Source organism: Elephantulus edwardii, unplaced genomic scaffold (genome assembly GCF_000299155.1).
Source record: "Elephantulus edwardii isolate Elephantulus edwardi_28Jun2011 unplaced genomic scaffold, EleEdw1.0 scaffold00121, whole genome shotgun sequence".
Taxonomy (NCBI): Eukaryota; Metazoa; Chordata; class Mammalia; order Macroscelidea; family Macroscelididae; genus Elephantulus; species Elephantulus edwardii.
This window is the reverse complement of record NW_006399871.1, coordinates 8,255,475-8,280,386: the sequence shown is the minus strand read 5'-3', so window position 1 is coordinate 8,280,386 and position 24,912 is coordinate 8,255,475. Positions and strand designations below refer to the sequence as shown.

The 24,912-nt window shown below is 41.4% G+C and overlaps 1 protein-coding gene across 1 annotated transcript in view; it reads right to left on the bottom strand.

The window, feature by feature from the left end:
• The window catches only part of ULK4 (unc-51 like kinase 4), a 483,261-nt gene that overhangs the window by 438,599 nt on the left and 19,750 nt on the right, over positions 1-24,912 (bottom strand). The window contains exons 8-16 of the mRNA XM_006893067.1: positions 24,579-24,674; positions 22,607-22,722; positions 22,393-22,462; positions 19,902-19,992; positions 15,967-16,071; positions 14,305-14,365; positions 12,730-12,911; positions 11,625-11,671; positions 1,142-1,220 (exon numbers count right to left, since the gene is read on the bottom strand). Coding sequence (XP_006893129.1) covers positions 1,142-1,220; positions 11,625-11,671; positions 12,730-12,911; positions 14,305-14,365; positions 15,967-16,071; positions 19,902-19,992; positions 22,393-22,462; positions 22,607-22,722; positions 24,579-24,674 — 847 coding nt within the window. The remainder of the gene's footprint in view (positions 1-1,141; positions 1,221-11,624; positions 11,672-12,729; positions 12,912-14,304; positions 14,366-15,966; positions 16,072-19,901; positions 19,993-22,392; positions 22,463-22,606; positions 22,723-24,578; positions 24,675-24,912) is intronic.

The following is a 24,912-nucleotide window of genomic DNA, read 5'->3' as shown; positions in this document are numbered from 1 at the left end:
TAACAATCCCCTCTCTTTAACACTTCCTCCTTCCTTCAGAGGGGCCTGCCCTGCCCCAGAGAAGGCCAAGTTCTGTTCACCAAGTTTGACATTTAAGGCGCTCTGGTGGCCTAGTGGTAAGGACATGCATTGCCAACCCGAAAGGCAGGGGATTCAAATCCACGTGGTATTTCTTGGGAGACAGGTGAGCAATCTCCTCTCATGCCGTTGACAGCCTTTGAACATTTGCTGCAGGATCAGTTACGAGTCTGGTCTGACTCAATGGAACATTTTAGGGAGTGGTATTTTAAACAGTTTTGCATTTAAGGAACTGTGGTGATTTTGCCCACAGCAGGCTGAGCTGTTAATCTAAAAGCTGCATGTCTGGCAGTTCAAATCCATCAACAGCCCCGTGGAAGAGATGTTGACAAGCAGCCTTCCCCCACTGCCATTTACAGCCTCAGAACTGACCTAAGAGTAGCCAGCTGTTTTGTTGTTGTTTTTTTATATCTGAGCCTCTCAATCCAAGGGGATAAAATTTATTCTCAATTGTCACACACCTTAACAGGGCAGGCAGAAACCACCTTTTATTTCAAGTGCACTCAAAAAAAGCAATGTAATGAGTACATTAACTTCATGGGATTTGAAATTATGAGTTAAATCTATCCGTAAGAAATTCTCCTTAGTATTAGAATTTTTAAAGTACCCAGGGTCGAATTTTCAGCACGCATGGCCAGTCAGTACTTACAACTCTGTCAGGAACAAACGACAGCTGGTAAAAGCGAGAACACTAAATTCATTAGGTGAAAAGGCAAATACTTGCGATTTTTTTCTTTAAGCAGAAGCTTTAGAGTTATCATAAAATGCTGGGTAGACTACAAGAATAATGAAACAAGACTTATCCAAAAAATAATTCAAGTAGTGACAGCCAGCGTTCTCCAGGCCTGGTGGCTCCGTCATGTCACCTTCACTAACAGACTGTCAGTACAGAGCTTCTGTATATTTAAACCTCAAGATCTACTGAGTTTATCTGTTTTTATAATCACTGCTTCAATTCACAAAGAAAAATTAGGGAAGGTCAAAGAAAGCTGCATCTTCTCCAGTGCAAAGTCAAGAACAATCTGTCATTCCTACCAGGTGAGTAACACATGGAGGAAGGTACCTCGATAACAGGTGTGTTTTCCTGGAGCTCCGTCGTGTGCGAGGCCAGCAAGCCAATCACCCGAGCAACCTTGGCCCGTCTGTAAAAGAACATATAACCGGGTTGGAAGAGGAGAGCAAGGAGTGAGGACACCACCCCCGTCAGTCACATTCCGCACGAATGGACTTAAGAACAAGGAATAAAAATACAGATGATCAGACAAATCCATCCAACCCCAGACATACAACCCAGGAACACTCGCCTCCTCGTGTACGCAGGGGACATGAGCATCAATGTCTTTTACAACACTGCCTGCACAGCGACAAGCCTGAGACAGGCTGTGGCTTGACAGGAAGAGAGACACTTAAATTTTTTTTTTTAAATTTAGGTTGTTTTATTTTTCATTTCAATGAACATCTACAGAGATTTTGGGATTCCATTCATTCATTGTTGCACCCTTCTCCCCGCACAAACCCCTCCCCCTCCCCCCATTTGCTCCTTTCCTTGAAAAGCAAAAGAAAAACTCCCTCATTGGTACACAATTCCCCCTGCACCTCCCCAAACCCCACCCCCTACCCCCAAATATAATCCACTCTGCAACCCTCATTGCATACTCCTACGATAAAAATAATGCCCTAAAATATAATACTTTTAGACTATTCTCTCCCCCATAGACTTCAATGCCGTAAACATATTTCATCCAGTTTTTCTCAGTCTTACCCCCACCCCAACGCCAGCCTCATTCTACAACAGTGGCACCATATAGCATTTGTCCCTTTGTGACTGAGATACCTCACTCAGCATAATGTCCTCCAGGGTCACCCATTTTGAATAATATTGCATGAGTTCCTTGTTTTTCAATGCAGCATAGTATTCCATTGTGCGAATATACCACAGCTTCTCTACCCATTCGTTTGTTGATGGGCATTTAGGTTGTTTCCAACTCCTTGCTATTGTAAACAAAGTCGCAATAAACATGGGTATACATATATCTACTTGGATGTCATTTATGGTCTCTTTAGGGTATATTCCCAGTAGTGGAATTGCTGGGTCAAATGGTATCTTTATTTGCAAATTTTTGAGAAAGTGCCACAATGCTTTCCACAGTGGTTGCACCATTTTACACTCCCACCAACAGTGAATCAGGGTTCCAGTCTCTCCACAACCTCGCCAGCATTTGTTGCTTGCTGTTCTGTTAAATTTTGCTAGACACATAAATTTTAAAAGATCTTAATCAGAGAAAAGAGGAAAAGAATCATCAATCTTTTTTCTTTCTGAATATAGAGGCATATTGCTAAAGGTCTCTGTTCTTTATTAGTAGATTCAATGAGTTTTTACATATGTAATGACTATGATAATATAGTGTGAAACAATATAAAAGAACTTTATAAGTAAACCAAGATAAAAGGAAAATTTATGTTCCCGTTGACTGCTTTCAGGTTGAGCATGACTCACAGCGACCCTATGAACAAAAGGCCTGAAGCCCCTCTACAACTATCGACATTTATCAAAGTTCATAGTTTCTGGAAGCAGGTTGTTAGGAAGTAGATGACACTCCTGATTCCAAACCTAGTATGTCATTGTTGTTATATGCCATTGAGTCTCCTGCAATATCCAGTGACGCTATGAACAGCAGCTCTGAACCCTGCCCTGTCCTGAGGCAGTCTAAAGACACCAATCCCCATCGCCCCAGTTACTTTATCAATCCATCTCATCCGGGGTCTCCCTCTCCTGCACTGTCCGTCCACCCTTCCAAGCATGATGTCCCTCTCCAAGGACTGATCTCTCCTGGCCACGTGCCCACAGTAAGTGAGGCAGACCTTCAAAATCCTGGCCCCCAAGGAGAGACTTGGTTTCATCCTCTCCAAGACAGACATATTTGTTTTCTTGGCAGTCCATGGTATGTTCAAGACTCTTCTTCAGCACCACTAGATTTTATTTATAAATAAGAAACATTACTATCATAGCAGTTTACCATATATATTTATATTCTGCACTGTAAGTGAAAACTGTCGCATCACTAGTTCTACAAATATGATCTTATTTTAATAAAAGGGACAGAGGAGTATTTTTTACATCTGGTAGAAAATAAAGGTGATAAATTGCTGTATTGTTTCACAGCGATTTGAAAAAAGATTGTTTTGATAAGGTCCGGGGACAAGCATATGCAGACACCAAGGAAGGAGTCAAATTAGACTCAGAAATGCCACAGGAAGAACATTCAGGTGGGAATTCAGATTTGCACACTTCCTCAAGGGCTGGTGGTGCTGATCGGAGCCACCGAGTCAAGGACAACTGAGTGAGCAACCTTGAACAGCTCAGTACCTCACCCTGCCCTCGCCTGCTCCACCTTCACACTCTCCCATACACACAACACACACGGATTAAAGCAATGTTGGGGTGAAGCACAATTAGCTTTCAGCCTCCAGACAAAAATACTCGGCACCACACAGTGACCAACCACACTGTCAGAGGATGGACAGAGTCGGGGTGGGGGTGCCACTCGGAGGCTCAGTCATAGCCCCTTGACTCCCACATGAAGGACTCTGGGGGAACTGCCCCTCCTTCCCATGCTCTAGTTCCCTCATCTGTAGAGTGGGACTAACAACAATAGCCATCTCCTCATCGAGTTGTTCTAATTATCAAAGGAAACAGTCCACATGCAGAGACTAATTCCCATGGAGCCCGATAGTGTTAGCTGCTGAACATCACCCACTTTACTATAGTCACGGTGCTTTTAAAGCATGACTTCAATGAGACCACAGAGGCATATTCACCAATCTCCAAAGGCTGAAATTATAGAGGCCTCATCATTGTGCCATATCAAAAGTACTAACAACAAACAAAAACAAAAGCCCTTCTATGTATCCCAAGTGCCGGTTAAGAACAATAATTCTCAAAAATCATGTAAACAACATGTCAAAAGAGATGTGCCATTCTCCTGCTTTCTGAGGGCCATCTGGACACTGTCACCTACCACTTGGCCTGTCAAGAGTGTGTAGTAGATACTTGACAGAGGTAAGTACCACACTTAATTCAGGACACTTCATGATCATGGAGATGGGTCTCCCAGGGTAAGGTTCGCCCATCACAACTCGGGTGGGGTGACCCTGGTCATTTCCCCAAATGTAGCAAACTCAACTGCATTATTTGTGATAGTGAAGGGCTGTGCACACACTATCTCAATTTGACAATTTCTAAAAGTAGGAGGCTTCTTGGTGGTTTGCATTGTGATTCTACCTAATGCCTAGTTTCTCTTCGCCTTCCTATCCTTCATGTGAGAATGAAATTACAGAGCTAAGGAAACCTGTGACCTCAATAAAGTTGAGCATAAAAAAAAAATAGTCCAGTAGAACTGAAGAAAAGTAATTTTAACTTAATGACACGGAGCTCTGCGGGCACAGAGCATGTCATGTTATACTGCTTGCTAACTAACAGATCAATGGTTTAAATCTACCGTCTGCTTCTTGGGAGACACACAGGCAGTCTCTTCCTATAAAGATGTGAAGCTTTAGAAACCTGATGAACAGTCAACATGAAACTATGAATCAGAACAAATTCAACAGCGTGGGTTTCATATGAGGCTTTTGTGGGGTTTTAAAAAATTGTGATTTTAATAGAAGTTTACAGAAAGCCTAACTTTTGATTCACTCATTGTTGGACATTTTCCTCTCCTAGTCTACTCGGTAATGCCCCTCTTGCTCCAGATTATTGTCATGCACATAATGCCTAATTATACATTCCTTTCAGGGAGTTTAAGAGATAACTGGTGACAAAGAGGAGGGCTAAAAGTACACCAAAGAGGATGAAGAAATCCCAGATGATGCCAACAGAACTGACTGATCAAATAAGAATTGATGGAAAGAACAGGAAAAAATCCCGTCTAAGCAGGTGGTGTTGCTAGTTGAAAGGCTGAGCGTCTCTACAGAGTGGAATCCACCAGCACTATATCAGGATAAAGATGGGCAGCCTCTCCCATTAAGATTCACATAACCTGGGAGAGACTGGAGAGCACCGTGCTGAGTGCACTAACTCAGTCTCATGAGGACAAATACTACATAAAACCATTATTGTAAAAATAGAAGGATAACTAGTAAACCATGAATGGAGACCCAAGGTGGAGGGGTAGGAGAAGGGAGGATAAATGGGGAAATCACAGGGTCTCAACAATGTGGTGGGTAGGAGGAGGGGATAAAGGAAATGAGAAAGATCCAGCGGGGACCTGAAAAGACAGGGTAGTGGTGGGCATAGCCCAATGGTGATTAAGTTTATAAAACATAATGGGAATGATTGTATGAAACAATGTGAATGAAGAACAGTGTGAAACACAGTATATATGAACTTTGTAAGCTAATCAATAAAAAATAAAAATTTTAAACACCTCACCAATTTAGCTATGTCCTTATGTTTAATCAGTCCGTGGTTTGATAGTCATAATAGTATTTCAAATATATTTCAAATTAAAAATTGTTTAATGATTAAAAAATATATTTACAGCCTCAAACATGATAGAAGAAGGGCTGAGTAAATTAATGAAGAGTGATACACAGATACATTCTAATATACATTCTAACACTATTTCCCAGACCTGGGATGAAACAACAAACTCAAGTAGTGAAAACAAGACATACTAAGAAAATTCAGGTTGGCCTCAATCCTCCCTGACATAGGGCCAGCAGGGGGCGCACAGGCTCCACTGGGCTGCACAGGGGAGCACTGAGACAGAAGCCTTCACACCTGAACCCCCACAAACCAGAGAAATACCCTCAAAAATGCCAGTAACTCCAGAAGCAGGGCAGCAGAGGACACCTTAAAAATAAGAAAACATTCAGATCATAAAATCCAACCAGCCAAGCAATGCATTAAAGCAGAAAAAGCAGAAATGGAGACACTCCCAAAATTCGAGCCCCAAAATTATACAAGTTTTTTTCCCTCACAGAATTTTCAGGTTTTAACAGGATTTTTCCTGTTTACAGAAGAGAAAAATATCATAAACCACAATAATGGAGTTCTAGGAGGACGATGTAGGACAGGGCATGGCTCAGATCTGTTCAGAGACTGACTATGGGTCACAGTTCACTCCATAGCCCCTAACGACATTCACAGAACTAAGAGACTGACATTTCCAATAGCATCAGCAATGAGGAATCTTGTCTGATTTTATTGCATGCTTTTCCAATTTTCTTAAACTTTGAAATTTTACAAGCGAATCTCACATAAATTATCTGAAAATCCAATTTATGTTTTCTTAAATCCAAGTACAATTGAGATCTCTATCTAATCTTCACTTCTCATTTACTAGCTATGCATCAGAGAGCTGGACAATGAGTAAGGAGGACAGAAGAATCATCAATGTCTTTGTGTTGCAGTGCTAGAAAAAGAGTATTAAACGTACCATGGACTACCAAGAGAACAAGTAAGTCTGTCCTGGAAAGGATGAAATCAGGTTGCTCCTTGGAAGCCAGGATTCTGATACTCCTCACGTATTTTGGGCACGTGGCCAGGAGGAATCAGTTCTTGGAAAATGACATTATGCTTAGAAGAGCGGAGGGACAGCACAGGAGAGGAAGACCCTGGATGAGACAGATTGCCTCAATGACTGTAGTAATGAGGGTAGGTCTGGCTCAGGATAGAGCAGGGCTCAGAGCTATTGTCCACAGTGTGGCTAAAAGTCAGAGTCGACTCAATGGCACGTAACAGCTCCTCTTCTATTACCATCTATCTTGTTAGCCAGCATTTCATTCACATTGATGTTCTATAATGCTCAATGTTTTGCACATTAACGATGTAAGTCTGGCAACAATAAATGCTCAAGTGTGAGCTGAGTAACACTCTGATGACTGGGGTTATACATCCACATGCTGGGCCATGACTCTCAGTGCTCGGGCAGCTATGTGAAGACATAACCCAGCAGTTGTATAATATTGTCGTCATCCTCCACTTTCATACGAGGCTGATTTTCAAATACAAACTGGACTTTGAAACCTAATCCTATTAAAATCATCGACAGAATGGGTGATATCATGGTCATTAAATGTTAATTACGGTTATTTCCAGGAGAGAAATATCTAAAAGATTCTCAACGAATATATGTTAAATAATAAATATGCACTTCAAGGTTCCAACTGGATAAGGAAAGTGGAGAAAATGCACATAATAATAAGGGTGGTGTATAACTTTTGTGAAAATAAGATGTACCATCTAATAATGCCGTGGTCTACAGAAAGACCATCATGGTCACAGTACAGTCCACATCTGTAGACAGAGTTAAGACATCGAGGAGGAGGGTCATGTTTGCATAGTGGTATTTGTATCTGAAATCTTTTCCAAGTATGTTTCCTTTGTTTTGTTATGTTGATTGCCAAGATTACAAAATTAGAAAAATGGACTATTTTGTAAGTTCTAATAAAAGAAAAGTTTTATACATACTGACTAGGAATATCTACTGAAAGCACAGTAATCACACAAGATTTATCGGGGGGGGGTTTTTTATACCAATTTTAGTTCTAAAAATCTTTCCAAAAGAAAATAAACCTTTAAATAAAAGTATGTTTATCAAATATTTGTAAGACTTAGTAATACTATCAAAAACAGAATAGAGGGTAAGGAAAACAGCTATCTACAGCGTATAATAAACCACATCCAAAAAATTTCATATTCGGTAAATCATTAATGACATTATACTATGTATGTTTGGGATTTTGGGGGTTTTTTACAAGGGGAAGAGAAACTTGTAAAATTGGGTCACGTTACCCAAATTTAGTTTATGTTGTGAACAAAGCCAAGAATAAATCTAGAATTTCACAGTGGGTTTTTTTTCTCCTACACTCGAGTTAGGAACCATCACCTTACACTGTCAAAGTAACGTGACCTGGGGTTAGTAAGAAGAGGCGTGTGAATGGAAGAAGTCAGGTGTTGGCACAATAATTTACTATTTATCATTTTCTTCAAATCAAAGCTTTTTACAACTAAATTTCTCTTAATAGAAAAATTCCCTTAAAATCAGTACCAGAAAGAATTTGAGGGCAGTTAGTGATGCTTATTTACCAGCAGGGGGCACTCCATTCAAGAATATAAATTCTCACTTTGGGCTCAAATTTCAGAGATGAGGAGGATGGCACAGGATAAGCCAGGGTTCAAGTCTGTTTTTCATAGGGTCACTATGAGTCATAGTCAACGGCACCCAACAACTACAATGTTAGAGGAACATCATGCTTGGAAAGGTGGCAGGTCGGCAAAAGAAACCTTCCAGGACATGGACTGACCAAGTGACTGCAGCAATGGACTCAGATATGTCAAAAACGGGGATGGCACAGGATAGGACAGGGTTCAGTCAGACCTGTTCATAGGGTTGCCATAAGTCATACTCAACTCGATGTCACCTAACATGTTGTAAATGGGTTGGTTCCTTCAAATGAGCACACCACCAACCTCCACAGGATTACTGTTGTGTACCATCAAGTCACTGTATCAGAAGGAATTGGCTGACACAGAAGAATTTCATGAAATGACATATGAGCAAGAGCCTATGGTGATGGAGGAGGAATTTCAAGTTGCTCTGAAGAAATTGGCAGAAAACAAGGCTCCAGGAGTTGACGGCATACCAATTGACGTATTTCAACAGACAGACACTGGCCTGGATGTGCTAAGTTGTGCCAAGAAATCTGGAGGACAGCCAGCTGGCCGACTGTCTGGAAAAGATCAATATTTGTTTCCATTACAAAGAAAGGTGACCCAACAGAGTGTGTAAATTATCGAACAGTATCATTAATATCACATGCAAGCAAGATTCTGCTGAAAATTATCCAAAAACGTTTCGAACAGGTCAACAGAGAACTGCCAGATGTGTAGGCTGGATTTAGAAGAGGTCATGGTACTAGGGATATTATAGCTAATGTTAGATGGATCTTGGCAAAAAGCAAAGAATATCAGAAGAATGTCTATCTGTGCTTCATTGACTATGCACAGGCTTTTGACTGTGTGGATCACAACAAGCTATGGCTGACTCTGAGAGGAATGGGAATACATTTGATTGTACTAATATGAAACCTATGCTTGGACCAAGAGGCAGTCATCAGAACAGAGCAAGGAGACACTACATGGTTCAAAATCAAGAAGGGGGTTCGTCAGGGATCTATTCTGTCTCTATACCTTTTCAATCTGTATACAGATCATCTGAGACGCTGGGCTGTATGAGGACTGGTGGAAGAGTCATCAACAACCTGCGTTATGCAGATGACACACCCTGCTTGCTGAAACTGAGGAGGACCTGAAGCGCTTGCTGCAGGTGGTCAAGGACTATAGCCTCCTATATGGATTGAAGCTCAACATCAAGAAAACAAAGATTCTGACCACTGGCCCAACTGGCAGCATCAGTATAGATGGTGAAGCGATTTAGATAGTTAACAGTTTTAGTTTACTTGGCTCCACAATCAACACTCCTGGTACAAGCAGCCAGGAAATCAAGAGACAAATTCCACTGGGAAAGTCGGCTGTGAGGGACCACTCAAGAGTACTGAAGAGCAAGGACGTCAGGCTGGAGACTAAGGTGCGCCTGATCCAGGCTATAGTTTTTGCAATTACGTGCTATGCAGAGAGTTGGACAGTGAATAGGAATGATAGAAAATTGATGCCTTTGAGCTGTGGTTCTGGAGAAGAGTGTTGAATATACCATGGACTGCTAGGAGAACAAACAGGTTTGTCCTGGAGAAGGTGAAGCCGGAATGCTCCTTGGAGTCAAGGATTCTGAAGCTTCGTCTGACATACTTTGGACATGTTGCAAGGAGGGACTGGTCCTTGGAGAGGGACATCATGCTTGGGCGAGTGGAGGGGCTGCGAAGGAGAAGAGGAAGACCCTCGATGAGATGGATCGATTCTGTGACTGGAGCAGTGGGAATGAGTGCGTTTGAGATGGCTAGGTTGGCACAGGATAGAACAGCGTTTAGAGCTCTTGTACATAGGTTTGCTATGAGTCACAAGCAACTCGACGGCACATAACCACCACCACCACCAAGTCAGAACCAACCCATAGCTGACCCTCTGGCGGGTTTTCAGAGGCAGTTAATCGCACAGGAGGAAAGGATATATTTTGCTTTCAGAGCAGAAAAATAAGCACACAGCACCTAAGATAAAAAATAATTACAAGATGCAAAGCAGCCCCTTATATTCATTAAAATGTCCACCCATACTTTTCAGACACAGAAGAGCGATCAGCAACACACCTCTCCTACATTTCCCAAGACTTCACTGCAGGCTTCGTTTCTCCTAATCATCATGAAAGACATGGGCTCTATAGTATAACCACAAGGTGGCAAGAAGCTGCACTGCAATCCCAGAGGTGAGCAGTTTGAATCCACCAGATGCTCTGCCAGAGAAGGAGGGGCAATCTCCTCCTGTACCAGTCAGATCTGATTTGACAGCACACACACAAAATAATATTTAGAAAAAATACTATAGCCACAGCTCCCCAACTTCAATGAATAGGATACATTCACCAAGAAACAGATTTAAGGAGCACTGATAGTCTAGTGGTTAAGAAGCTGTGCTGCAATCCCAAAGGCAAATGGTCTGAACCTGCCAACAGCTCTGTGGGAGGGTGGGCAATCTCCTCCCAAGCAATTAACTGCCTTTGAAAACCTACTGGAGGGTCAGCTCCAACTCGATGGCACACAACATCAAAGTCTAAGGAGCTCTGGTTTTACTGCCTACCAACAGGTGAGCTGATTGAAAGTACCAGCCGCTCCTTGGAAGAAAAATAAACAGTCACTTCCAATTAAGATTTACAGCCCCAGAAACCCACTGGAAGGTTCCTGAGAGTGTCCATCAACTCAAGGACAGTGGGTTCTCTCTCAGATTATCACCAAGTATCTGTGAGGTAGAAATGCTGTCTCGACAGAAGAGAAAAGTGGAGCTTAGCAGGTGGTTTAACTTAGCAAGGAGATAGAACAGTCATCTAGTCTCCGCACCAGAAACTGGGACACAAAGAGGAATTCATCTAGTCAAGTTCTATCGGCCAGCTACAGCCTAGAGCCATCTAACCATATCTGACGTGCTTTTCACCAAGTCACGCTGCTTCTAGCAAGAGCTTACGAGTCACAGTCCCATTAGATCTTTGAACAACATTACAAGGAAACTAAGTTCAATATATGTGGGAAAGATAAACGTAATAAGGAAAAGCTCCTCAGGAAGCAGAATTAGATGAAATCATGTCAGAGTTAGAAACTTTAATAAAGCAGTGTCAACAGAGTAATTTCCCAAAGTCATTTCTACAACTTCAGAACTATATCTGCAACATTAGGATGAAGGCAATTTTTAAATCTTTTAGAAGTTCCTAATAGGGATCCCAGAAAAATTGCCCATTATAAAGAAATTGAAGTCTACTAGTATTACTTCAGAATAACACAATTATTTAAGAACTTGCTCTTCAAAGATATGCATATTGTACCCACTTAAAATCCCAGGGAGTTATTTTTTTGTGTTTGTGAAAAATAAAAATGTTACTTACATATCCCAGTTCGGAGCTATTCGCAAATGCTGGATTAGCAAATGGAACTAGAAAGAAAAAATGTACAAAAAATTAAGTCCATACGACAACACAGAAAGTGACCACTAACAGGTGAGACCTTTACACAGGTGTGATACCAATCCTGAACTAACCAGGTAATTATTTCTACAAAATGCAGAAAGCACTGAACAGATGATTAAGATAAAACTAAGAGCAATGCCTTTCAGTTTCTCCTTCCCACTTACATTCCCAAGTGCCGCACCCCATAGACACTCACCAGCTACCAAGAAACACCCATTAACCTTTCATCCTATCCTGGAAGCAAACAAAATAGTTTAACCCAGTTCCCAAGTGAGAGCCCACTATAAAAAACACCAAGATACTTTGACTCTTTATCTAAGGATGACTTCAAAGACTGCCAAATGTCTATCATTTTACCAATGAACCACAGAAGACAGTTCAAGTACTAATATTTCCAGGGGAAAAGTGAAAAAGGGGGGGGGGAATATCAAAGACCGAGTCCTCCCCTCATTGGCCATCAAAACCCCTGATGTTTACTAGGTTGGTCCATTTAAGGAAATGCACCCCACATGGACATCTAACCACTCCGGGAATTGATGGAAAAGTCTCATGATTCCAAACATGAAAAATATCTTAGTCATGAAAGGCTAACAGAAAACACAAATTTGAACAAAAAATCACTTTGTACTGCATTGTTTTTAGACCTAAAGATTAAGCATAGACGAGTTCCAGCAAACCCATGTGGTTATTACACGTCATTGAGTCGAAACCAACTCAAAGCTGACCCTCCAAGGTTTTCAGGGGCCTTTATATCACAGGAGACTGGCCTCCTTTCTCCTGCACAATAGATGGTGGATTAGAACCGCCTGCCTTTGAGTTGGCAGCACAACTCCTTATCCAGTAGACCACCAGAGTGCTCTAGAAGAGTGATAAATGAAATCCCTCCAGAAATGCAAAGGGAATTATGTCAGCTATGGCTTGGTTCTGGGTCGACAGTACCCAACAGTAACAAGAGCAGAAGTTCAGGGCAGAGGCACACTGCAGGGGCCCTGATCAAGTCCTAGCTTCAGAACTGACCACCTACCAGCGGGGAGTGGAGGAGCCTGCTGGCCACGTCCCTGTGACCAGCCACGGTGCACAAATAGCCAAGGAGGTTGAGCTTCGCCCGGGAGGCCACAGTGGTCTTCCCAGTGGAATCGATCTGTGAGCACACTTGGTGCAGAAAGTCATTCCAATCTTGGTCTTTCAGGCACACTAACTTATCCACTGCCGAGGCAAGAAGACACGGAAAGGGTTATGTGGAAAGGAATGGAAAAGGAAAGAAATACAATGGGGCACAGAATTTCAATAGCTGGGATAAGAACAGGGCACCCCATAACCTGACATTGCCACACAAAAGAAAATTCCAAAAGTTAGATTCGTTTTCTCCTTGTATTAATTCCTTTCTCCAGCCATGGAAATCTTTAAACTACTTCCCAGGAAGAATAAGCTGCACAAAAATAACTTGAGAGTTATCTTAACAGCAACCGAGAATAAAATGCAAGATTGAACTGTATTATGAAAAAGATTCCAACTGCTGTATCCAGTTGTTCATAGGGTTGCTGTGAGTCACAGGTGACGTTACGTAACAACTGTTGTATAAATAAACTGAGTGATATAACATGGGGAAAGACAAATATTTCTAATTGCTAAATGTTTAAAATCAAACTTGTACTAAACGTAACCAGGCTATATTAGTTATAATAATAACCTGGAATTCCCGCTCTCAAACTCCTAACAAAAAACAAAAGGAAAAACTAGTGAAGGAGTTGAAATTGAAAATTAACATCAATAGCCAAACTGTATGTTAAAGCAAAGGGACACTAATTTCTTAGATAATGCAAAGTAGAAAGTATTTTTTCCAGATAACAAACCTTGACATTTTCACAAATAACAGTACCACTTGGCAATGAAAGTAATATTTTACTTTTTTTTGTTTCACATTAGTCTTTCAAAACATCTTTTTAATCAGTATTGACCTATGTAAACCATTACTTAGTTTATTGAAATGTGATTCTATTAATTTACATCAAATTGTAGCTTTTACTCAAGCTATGAAGAATTCTCTTGATATGCTCAAAATAAAATACATCATCTGCCAAACAAATGTATAAAGAAATGTATCCAAAAAAAATCCTTTATGTAAAATAAGAATTCCCTCTAGCTGAGCAGAAGCGCTTTTGAGCATTTCCATTCTCACATTGTCTCTGCAAAAAAATGACCAGCTCAGTCCTACTCTCCACTGAGACAATTCTGAATTCCAATTCTCCAACGTGTCCCTAACATTTCTTCACACAATGGCCTCACAAATAGTGGAAATACAACAGGCTGCATCAAGGGGAAGAGTGAGAGAAGGTCCCCACCCACCAAACAGGAACACTCGCCCAGCTCTGGAGGAACTTCCCCACCCACAGTGTATAGAACAGCCCAGATTTCACTGCATAAAGTCAAAGGCTAGCACAAAAGGTTTACCAGCTATTTATAGTTCATACAACAATAAGCCAAGTGGCAAGGAAAAGGGAATTTAGCTATTCATTTAGAAAAATACTCCATTTGCTAATATATCTATGTTACTATACCCAAACAGTCTAAAGGTCTGATAAACCCTTTATGATCCTACCTGAATATGCTGACAGATGCAGTATTTTGGGGTCAAATTTAATTGGTGGTTGTTTCATTATCTAAATTAAACAGAAAGAAGGGAAAGCTTTTACTTGAGATGTCTTTTAAGACCCATGTCTATATCCTTTATTAGGTTATAAATTCACGAAGACAGGGATGGTGTCTCCTAAATCTTTGTATCTGATAGCACCATACAAAACAAGTGCTTCAGGGATTCTTAACAAGCACTTACGAAACTTAACTGGGGAAGAGAGAATATTGTAAAAGTATAAATGTTACCAAAAGGGTAAGAATTCAACAATCCTCTTTCAGGTTCAAATACACAAAGATAAAAATTTATGTCACTTCAGTTGACATCCACAACAAATAAAACTTCACGGGCAATATTCCCTTTAAACTTAGGTTTAAGCTGCTTTGTCACTAGGTAGAAAATCAACTCATTCAGCAAATATTTACTGCATCTACCAAGATACCGCACTATGGGAAATATAGAAGCAGAAAAGAAAACCCAGTATACATGTGTGAAACACAATATAAACAAATTGTATGTAAACCAATAATTTTTTTAAAAGATAAAAAAAGACATGACCCTTAATGTCAGCGTTAACACCTAGATCGTAAAGATGAGAGAAAACACTTGATAAAAACAACACTATTCAAGTAACAATTTAAGGCAAGCAGGACATAATTACTGATAAATCATCACAGAAATAATAACATTAATAATGAGTTCAATCCCCATATAGGACAGCTATTCTTAAAAAAAAAAAAAATCAAACATATTACTAAGGCCAAGCTTATGGTCATGTAGAGACTGGTGGAACTCTTTAGTCACCCTTGAAATCTAAACTAAAACTCACCCTGTGGCTCAACTTGCAACCACAGAATTAAGGGGGGGAGAGAAAACTCAAACTTACTGCCATCAAATCAAAATTACTCACAGCTGATCCTCTAGGGGTCTCCCAAGGTAATAATCAGGGCAGGAGGAAATTACCCATCACTCTAGGGATTGCTCCTCTTTCTCTTGCAAATTCCAGAGTAGACTGAGAGAGGCCTGGTCCTTGGGTTACCAGCCCAACTCCCCACAGCCTAGGCCACAGGAGAGCCCTTAGACAAAGGCTTAGCAGGTGCCCAAAACTACCAGGGAAGCACTCACTCCATGGAATAACCAACCACACACAGCTCCCCAAACACCCACTATGCCACTGTGTCTGTCTGCCCTCGGCCCTCAAGCCTTCCATGAGAAAAGGGTGCTGTGTTATTTATGAGGTCTGTCTAGGGTATCCCAGCCTGGTGAGTAATGGTATCCTTACAGTGTATCAGTGCCTCAAAGTTTGGGGTGATTCACACATGCTTATCTGAAGAAAGGAAGGGTCTCAGAGCACAGTTTAACACCTCTCCTCAGCCCATGGGGAGAGGACTGATGGGAAGGATGGGGCTGATGGGAAGGAGGTGGGGAAGGGAATTCAGCATTGCTAGGAAACAGAGGCAGGAAGGAAGAGGGTGACAAGGTACAAGTTTAAAATGTCCACAGGGCATAAATGAAACAGAAGCAGGCACGCGGAGGGCCTGGAAAGGCAGGCCAAGCATATTCTAAATGCAACCACCAGGCTTCAGGCTCCCGGGAGTCTGACACTCAGCCGCCAGTTCTTTTCCTCACCTTTGGATTGTCGATGATCGGGGTGACAACAAGATCCGAGTCTGTATAGATAAGCTCTTTCATCTGGGATTCCAGGTCATACTGACTCAGGGGACCACCTGGCATCTGAAAGGAGAAAAATTAGATTTCATTTCTATGATTAATAAAAGGCTTTGAAAGCTTGAGTTAATGAAATGCTAAGACAGATACACCTTAAACATACCCCCTGAATTGATGTGCTTAGTTTTACTAAAAGTACTTCCACACTGATAGGGGGTTTTGCGAAGATCAAATGAGACTAATCAAATATGTCATTCCCATTTTTACAGATGAGAAAAACAACATTCAGAAAAAAGTATCAGACATGTTCAATTTTATAAGTTGGGTTAAAAACACTTCTATAAACTTTAGTCTACATTATGATGGGGAAATTGTTTTCTCCATTACCAGTACAGTTATCTTTCATCCACAGAACCCAATTTCTACTTCACAGAATATGCAATATTACCTCTATACCACAAAAAAGTCTAAGTGCAGAGTTGACCTGCTCCAGGCATTAAACATCTGTTGTTATGTGTCACTGAGTCACCTGAAACTTAGTGACCATAAGTACAGCAGCTTTGAAGCCTGCCCTGCGCCAGTGTGACTCCAACACACCACCCTCCATCGCCCCAGTTACTGTATCATCCATCTCATCCAGGGTCTTCCTCTCCTGTGCTGTCCGCTCCACCCTTCCGAGCATGATGTCCTTCTCAAAGGTCTAGTCCTTCCTGGCCTAGATATTATTAAACCTTTGAGAAGATTGTGTTCTACTCAAAGAGAACTTTTATACTTAGTGTTATGCTTTAGTCCTTCACTCCAGAAAAAGTCATACACAAAAAACTTCAAAGGAACAATGGTCAGCAAAGTGAGTGAAACAGGATTATCAAATCATTAAATTAAAGGACAAGGAGATTAACAAAAACTGAAGTAGAGAAGTGAATAAATGACTATATGAGTCAATTCAATAAAGTTCCTAGAAAACAAATTACTTAGGAAAAAAAGACATTAAAAACATATGAAGAACAAGGAGGATTATGATTTTTAATTTTTGAGAACATGGACTTTCAAGACAAAAGACTACACTAACAGCTTCCTTTGTCATCTGTTACATTTGTGGCCTTAAGGATGTTCAAGAGACTTTGGAGGTAATGCTGTCTTAATTTCTAATAGACTAAAATCATCAAAAGCAGCTGTGGGACCCAGTGGTAAGAAGCTGTGCTGCAATCCCAAAGTAACATGGTTCAAATCCACCAGCTGCTTCATGGGAAAAGGATGGGCAATCTCCACCTATGCAATTAACTGCCTCTGCACACTCACTGGAGGGTCCACTATGAGTTGTAGTACACACTGACAAAACCACCAAAAGTTCTGCACAATTAAAAGTGAATGTAGAGCATTTAAAATAAGGCCTATCACCAATGAGACAATTGGTAGCATCATGATAGACGGTGAAGACCATTAAGACTGTTAACAGCTTCAGCTTGCTTGGCTCCACAATCAACATTCTAGGTACCAGTAGCCAGGAAATTAAAAGATGGACTGCACTGGGAAAGTCTGACGTCAGGGACCTCCTCCAGAGTGCTAAAGAGCAATGATGTCAGTCTAGAGACTAAGGTGCACCTGCCCCAGGCCTTGGTCTTCGCAATTACTTGCTATGTATCAGAGAGCTGGACAGTGACTAAGGATGATAGAAGAATCATCAATGCCTTTGAGCTGTGGTGCTGGAGAAGAGTATTAAATATACCATGGACTGCTTAGAGAACAAACAAGTCTGTCCTGGGAAGGGTGAAACCAAGTTGCTCCTTGGAGGCAAAGATTTTGAAGCTTCATCTGACATGCTTTGGGCATGATGCCAGGAGGGACTAGTCCTTTGAGAGGGGCATTATGCTTGGAAGGGTGGAGACAGCATGAGAGAGGAAGACCCCGGATGAGATGGATTGACTCAGTGACTAGGGTAATAGGGACACGTTTGTCAGAAACAATGAAAATTGGCTCAGGATAGCGTAGGTCCAGAGCTGCTGTACACAGGGTTGCTATGAGTCAGAGTCAACTTGATGGCACATAACCAGCTTAAAAACACAGCTGAACTTACTGGAGTGTTTTAGAAAACAAAAATCACATGGGCTTTTGTGGACAACGGACTGGAAGAGAGGCGGCGAGAAGTCGGGGAAATCAACTAGTGGATTAGGAAACAGCCTGAATAGGAAGGGTGGTCCTGGGCCAGCGAAGCAAAGAAGGAACAAACAAGGCAGAGGAGGGAACCATCACTGCTGGACTGTTCCATGCACCTACCAAACCTCAGGATTCATTTTTTCACTTTCACACTGATTTTCTGTCCCAAGCATTAACCAATAAATTATGAGCAGAGAGATTTCTTAATAACCTATTTGTATTTTCATTCCACGACTGCCAAACTTTGGCTGCAGAAATAAGCCTCAGGGAAATTGCAACAACTAAAAACAATTTTATATGTGTAGTCTGCGGCCCTCAGGCCTGGTTCTAATTGGCTTTGGCCAAACAATCTTCTAGGTGGTATAGCCCTGGTCTGTCCACTTGCTATACAAAGGTTAACTCATGGTTGCTGTGATGCTGAACACTGTGACACTGTGTCAAATGTGATAATGGTTAGCCATGGTGGACAGTGTTTGGTGGAGCTCCCCGTTAAAACAAGCTTGGAAGCAGGGTTGGCATCCACTTCTGAAATAGCTTGCCCCCAGAAACCCTATGAACCTTGAGAAAGGATTAAAGTCACACAAGTGTTCAGGTCTTTCATCTACGACTTGATGGCACTTAATACCACCACACACAAACTTACACATTAATGTCTATAATCAAATATTGGGGGAAAAATTCACAGCCCAAAGTCCAGAACAGATTAATGGATAAACAAAATGTGGACTATTCACATCCTAAGTCATTACTTGACCACAAAAAAAAAACCAAAACAACCTGACATACTAGTACAGAAGACAAAGGGATGGACCTTTAAAACATTATATACTCAAAAGCAGCCAATCAGGACTGTGGCTCATAGGATTCTGTTTGCATAGTGTGTGATAAAGAGGCAAAGGATAGAGCTGGAAAGGAGAGCCGTGACAGGCCAGGGTCGGGGAGGAGGAGAACAGGAAGTGAACTGATGTGCCCAGGGTTTCTTCTGTGGAGTTAATTATGTTCTAACACTGACTGTAGTGATGACTGGACAACTTGATGGCTATACTAAGAGTCACTTTTGTTTTACCAGAAGCACAAATGCCTTGGAGAAAGTTCAGCCAGAGTGCTCCTTGGAGGCAAAAATGAAGAAGCCTCATGTCAAGTACTTCAGGCATGTGTTCAGGAGAAGCTATTCCTTGGAGAGGGACACCATGCTTGGAGAAGTGGAGCGTCAGCGAAAAAGACATTAAACCTGGTGGACACAGTGACAGCAGCAATGGACTTGAGTGTATCAGGAAGTGTGAGGACAGGACACGGTTCAGATCTGTTGTTCACAGAGTCACTAAGGGTCATACTCGACAGCACCTAACAGTAGTCACCGCGTTGTACACATTAGGTAAATTCTAGGGATATGAATTCTAGGTCAATAGTTATTTCAAAAAGAAACTAAGGGAGCCCTGGTGGCCTAGTGGTAAGAAGCTGCACTGTAATCCTAGAGGTACGTGGTCTGAATCCCCCAGATGCTCTGCTGGAGGAGGGACTATCTCCTCTAGGACCAGTCAGATCTGATTTGACGGAATAGAAAATTTAAACAAAGAAACTAAAAGAATAGAGTATCTGAATGTTCGCTAGAAACATTAATAACAGGGAACATGACTATTGTAAATTTTGTAATTGTGCCCATAGTTTAGAAGAAACCAACTTGCAACTGTTTTCCTGAACATTCTACGCCTCCTGTATGCAAGGGCTCTGTCCGTGCTCACCTTCAGAGGAGAAGTCTTCAGTGGTGAGTTTGGAATCTTCTCATCAGGACTTACTCCCAGTGTGGTGCTGGTTCTGGGAGTAGGTCGAGAACTGAAAAATACACACCAGTTAAAATTATTCCATTTCATCAACTTCTATGAGCTTTTTTCTCCCCGCTGTTTAAAAGAAAAAAGTCTCAAGGCAAATAGTTGAATTTAAAGCTTACTTAAAACAGAATGCTATAACTGCATTTATTAAGTCAGGGGCACCCAAGCCTTTAAACTGTTATCATTGCTCCTTAGCACTTTGAAGCGGTCCTTGACAACATATTTGCCCAACGCAGCATGCCCGATTTCTTGACTGTTCCTACTACGGATGTTAACTGTCAATCTAAAATGAAATCCGTGACCACCTTTTACTCTACCATGTTGCCTACTAATGTTTGTCATTTGTTATGATCCACACAGTTTTGCAGTCAATAAAACAAACATCTCTGATATTCTTGGCCTTCAGCGAAGATCTGACATCAGCAATGATCTCTCTCCTTCCACGGCCTCTTCTGAATCCATTTTGAATTTCTAGTGGCTACTTGTCAAAGGGCTCCAGACAGTTGAGAATCTTCAGTAAGATTTTCTTGTACTTGTTATTAAAGATGATGTTTGGTAATTTCTGCACTCTGCTGGATCACCTCTTTCTGAATGGGGATAGAATGGGCCTAGTCCAGTTGATTGGAAGAGGCAGCTGTCTTCTACCCTAGACATAGCACGCAAGCATGTCTAGGGCTGTTTGCTGAAACATCTCGACTAGTATTTCATCAATTCCTGGGGCCTTATTTTGCCAATACTTTCAGGGCAGCTTGAACTTTAGTACCATTAGTTCTTGATCATAACCTGTTTCCTAGGAGAGTTCAGTGTTAATTCTTTTTGGTATAGTAACTGTATTTCTTCCATCGTCTTTTGCTGCTTCCTCCATCAGTCTTTCTGCCCTTCAATATGGCAAATCGAGCTTTGCTTTTTTCCTTTCACTTCTTTTAGCTTGAGAAATGAGCACATTCTTCCCTTTTGGTTTTTCTAACTCCAACTCTGCACGTTTCACTATTACTTTGTCTTCTTGAGCTTCTCTTTGAAATGCTTCTGCCCAGCTCTTAATTCCTTATTTTAGGACATCTAGAGTAGTGGAAACGGTACAACCAGAATAAATGACAATAATGGATACTTTGTGGAAAATGTGACAAACAGCGCTGAATGTATGGAAATGGCTAAATGGATGTCTATCTGTAAACTTAGCTTAAACAAGTATTACAGGTACAACTCATATTACTGTTTTCAATTTATTGTAGTTTCTTGTTTACGGGTTAAAAGTGTGTAGCCATCAAAATTGTAACTATTGGTCTCTTCTTGTCTAGAACAAAAGAATAAGTAGAAAACTAAAGATTCAAAGAAAAACTAGCTGACAAAACCACAGCCTTACCAGCATTAGAACACATCTGGAAGGGATTGAATTGAGCAACCACTGACAACTGTTTTAATCACAAAAAATAGATCTTAGAATTTGGGAGGGGAACCCCAAAATGGAATAGAGGTCCAATTCTTTAAAAGTTCTGTTTATTGCACTCTCTGAGCTTAGAAGAATTTCTGAGACTATCATCCTAAAATACTTGATCTTTGAACCAAAACGCCTGAGATCACCTTCTCGCTAAATAGCAAAGTTTGTTCTCAAAATCAAGAACAGCACCTCAGAGTACTGTCCATCTTTAAATCAAGAGGAAAGGCTGAGTGGACAGGGAAACCAGATGACTGAATGAAGCACCCTGGATGGAATTAATGATAGTGCTGACATTTTGTAACCCAAGTAATAAGTATCACCAAATATTTTTGTGATACAGATAACACCAAGCAATTCATATAGTAATTGTTAAATGGGGACATAATTTGCTGTGTAAACTTTCACAGAAACAGTATTTCTTTTTTTAAAGAAAAAAAAAACGCACAATTTTTCCTTTTCAGTGTCTCTTGTCAGATGATAGGGAGTCAGAATCAATGCACATCTGACTCTCTAGTGAGTTATCAGGGCCAATAAATCACATGGGTGGAGCAGCTGGTGGATTAGAACCACCTGCCTTTAGGGTGGCAGCACAATTCTTTACCACAAGGCCACCAGGATCCCCTTTAGGTTCAAATAAAGACAAAGTCTGTATTTTTAAATCTAGTTCTGTTCGAAGTAAACAAAAATGAAGCCATTTTCATTCTTATCATAAACAGGTTGCGGTGGTTTGGGTTTTGGGTTTTTTTTAAAAAAAAAGCCACCTAAAATCCCACTGACAATCACTTAATTCTAGGTTGAAAATGGAGAATGAAGTTTGAATTTTGCATTAACATCCCTACATTTTTATTCTGTGCAATCCGATTTGGCTGGACAGCCTGTGTTTTAAGGTGACTTCACACTTTTCTTCACTCTTTACTCTTTTTGTGGTTTTGTTATTTGGTGTTTGTTTTGTTTCATTTTACAGACCTGAGAAGAAACATGGACTCGTTCAGGTGACCCTCGGGAGAACTCTTGGGCTTCAGTTCAGTAGCATTTTCTGTGGCAAGAAAGGAACACATTATCCATTTATAGGAGGAATTCATGAGCACAATGTAACGCAGACAGCATTTAAAAAAACACGGACACAAAGCACTCTGAGATGTCATCTAAGCGGCGTTAACACGTTCCAATGCAAACTCACCTCTGAAAGAGCGAGTCAGCCGCTGACCACTCCTCTGTCCTTTGGCTTGTCCACTCAGCAGATTCTTCAAAAGCTCCTTGGAATCTAGGGTCTCCGAACACTCCATCTCATTTCTCCTGTTACAATGAGAGAATGCAAATGGACATTGGATGTCTCTTCAGTTTTCAACCCAAAACAAGAGCTCAGAAAGATCAAAGTCTGTTTTTTTTAACAGTCACAGCCTTGGAAAATGAATGTGTGTCATGACCAGCTCCCAACAGCACTCGCTACATACAAGGTATTGTACTAAGTAGTCTATAATCGTTATCCCTGGAAAATAAATGGTATTAGGATTAGCGAAGTAAAGTAGGACTCAAAGCACCACCAAGTCTGTTTCCCTTCCTGTCCTCATGGTGCCCAACATGGGCTCAAAAGCCGTTTGCCCAGAAATACAATGTGCAAACAGGCAAAGGTCCAGAATAAGACCTCAACTCCCACTCCAAGGAAGGAGAAAGGAAGCTTTTTCGTCTTCATTTATTCATTTTAATGAACGTTTACAGAGACTTAGGATTTCCAATCATTCACTGTTGCCCTTCTCGAAAGGAAGCCTTTAATGGATCAAAGAGGACAGGACGAATCACCCAAATTTTCTCTATTTCTAGCTCTAGCCTCCAGATAAACCAGTGGCAACTGGGGAGGGTCAGCGCCTTGCCAGATCTTTCTTTGGAAAACCTGGTAGATTCAAACCACCAACCTTTTCATAAGTAGCCAAGAGCTTAAGTATTCCACTACTTCAAAGTAGCTCCCACAAAATGAGTCTTTACCCAATCTGGTGTTCTTGGAAGAAGAAAAGTGAAACAAGACACAGGCCGGGAGTTATATGATGACATGGGTAGGGTAACACTTAAGAGGGATGAATCTCCAAAAGGTCTGCCATTAATCACCAAAAGGTAGGAGGAAAACATGGAACGTTAGTAACCTCTCCCGCAGCCTTCAACACCTAGACCTTCGACTCCGCCCTCTGGAATTGTGACAGAGTAAGTTCCCGCCGTCTAAGCCAGTCAGTGTGTGGTACTTGGGTCAAGAAGTTCTAAGAAACGAATACAGCTATAAAACCCTAAAGGCTCAGAAGCTCTTCAAGTGTCACCCCAGCAACAGATCCACAGAAGGCTGGCTGGACAGCGTGCTCATTCATGGCGGTCGCCAAGGGCGCACCCTGACAGCAGCCTTCAGTGCCTTCTTCCCAATCACACGGGGTTTGTTTCCCCCTGGAAATAGCACAAGGACTTCCGCTCACATTCCACGCTTCGCTGAAAAGCAGAAAAGGAGGTTTTTACTAGGTGCCTGGAAGGCCGAAAGCCACGTGTGCAGGGCGGTCAGGATGAACCACTGGCACTAAAGCCACTGCTTCAGGATCACACAATCAAAAGCATGAACACAAAACCCACAAAACCGTCGAGGTGAACCCCTTTAACTAAATCCTTATGCCCACGTTTCATTTCCTCGTTATGAAAGCATGAACATTTAGGGCACTGTTGCCATCACTATAAACGTGATGGGCTAAGAGCTGGAAGAAGGCCAGCACACACGACAACGTAATAACAATGCCCCACTTGTTTTTATTTGTTTGCATATTTTTATACACTGTGTTTCATTCATATACCCCTTATTTTATACTACCGCTCATTTACATTGTGTTTCATACAATCCACCTACTGTTGATTTATGCCCATCATTACACCCCTTGGTCTTTGAGTCCTCGCTGAATCTTTCCTATTCCCTTACCCACCCCCACCTGCCCACTAAATTCTACTACCCTAGTCATTTCGACCCTTCCCCATTATCCGCTCCCTTCCCCCTTGTGGGTATTTATACACATCTTACTGGTTTATCCTTCTAATTTTACAGTAATGGTCTTCTGCAGTATTTGTCCTCATGCTACTAAGTCTGGAGGGTATAATAATGCTGAGTGACTGAGCCCCATTTCCATCACCTGGTGCTGGAATCCTCAGTGCCTGTAGCGTCCTGGTCTTTCCTCGTGAAGGCATCCTTCCAAAATGAATGCTGCAATAGGCGTGCCCAAGGCAACCTGTTCAAAATACAAATGTTCAAAGTTCTTTAACACAGCTTTACCATGGAGAACTCCAAGAATACATCCCAACTATGTCAGAAACTCAAGCTAATTGCTACTGAATTGGAACCGAATCATAGCTGACTCTCCAGCAGGTTTTTAGAGGGTGTATATCACATAGAAAGAGGCTGTCCATCTTTCTCCTGCGGAGTGGCTGGTGCATTCAAACCAGCAGAAAGGCAAAGCCTTTGGGTTG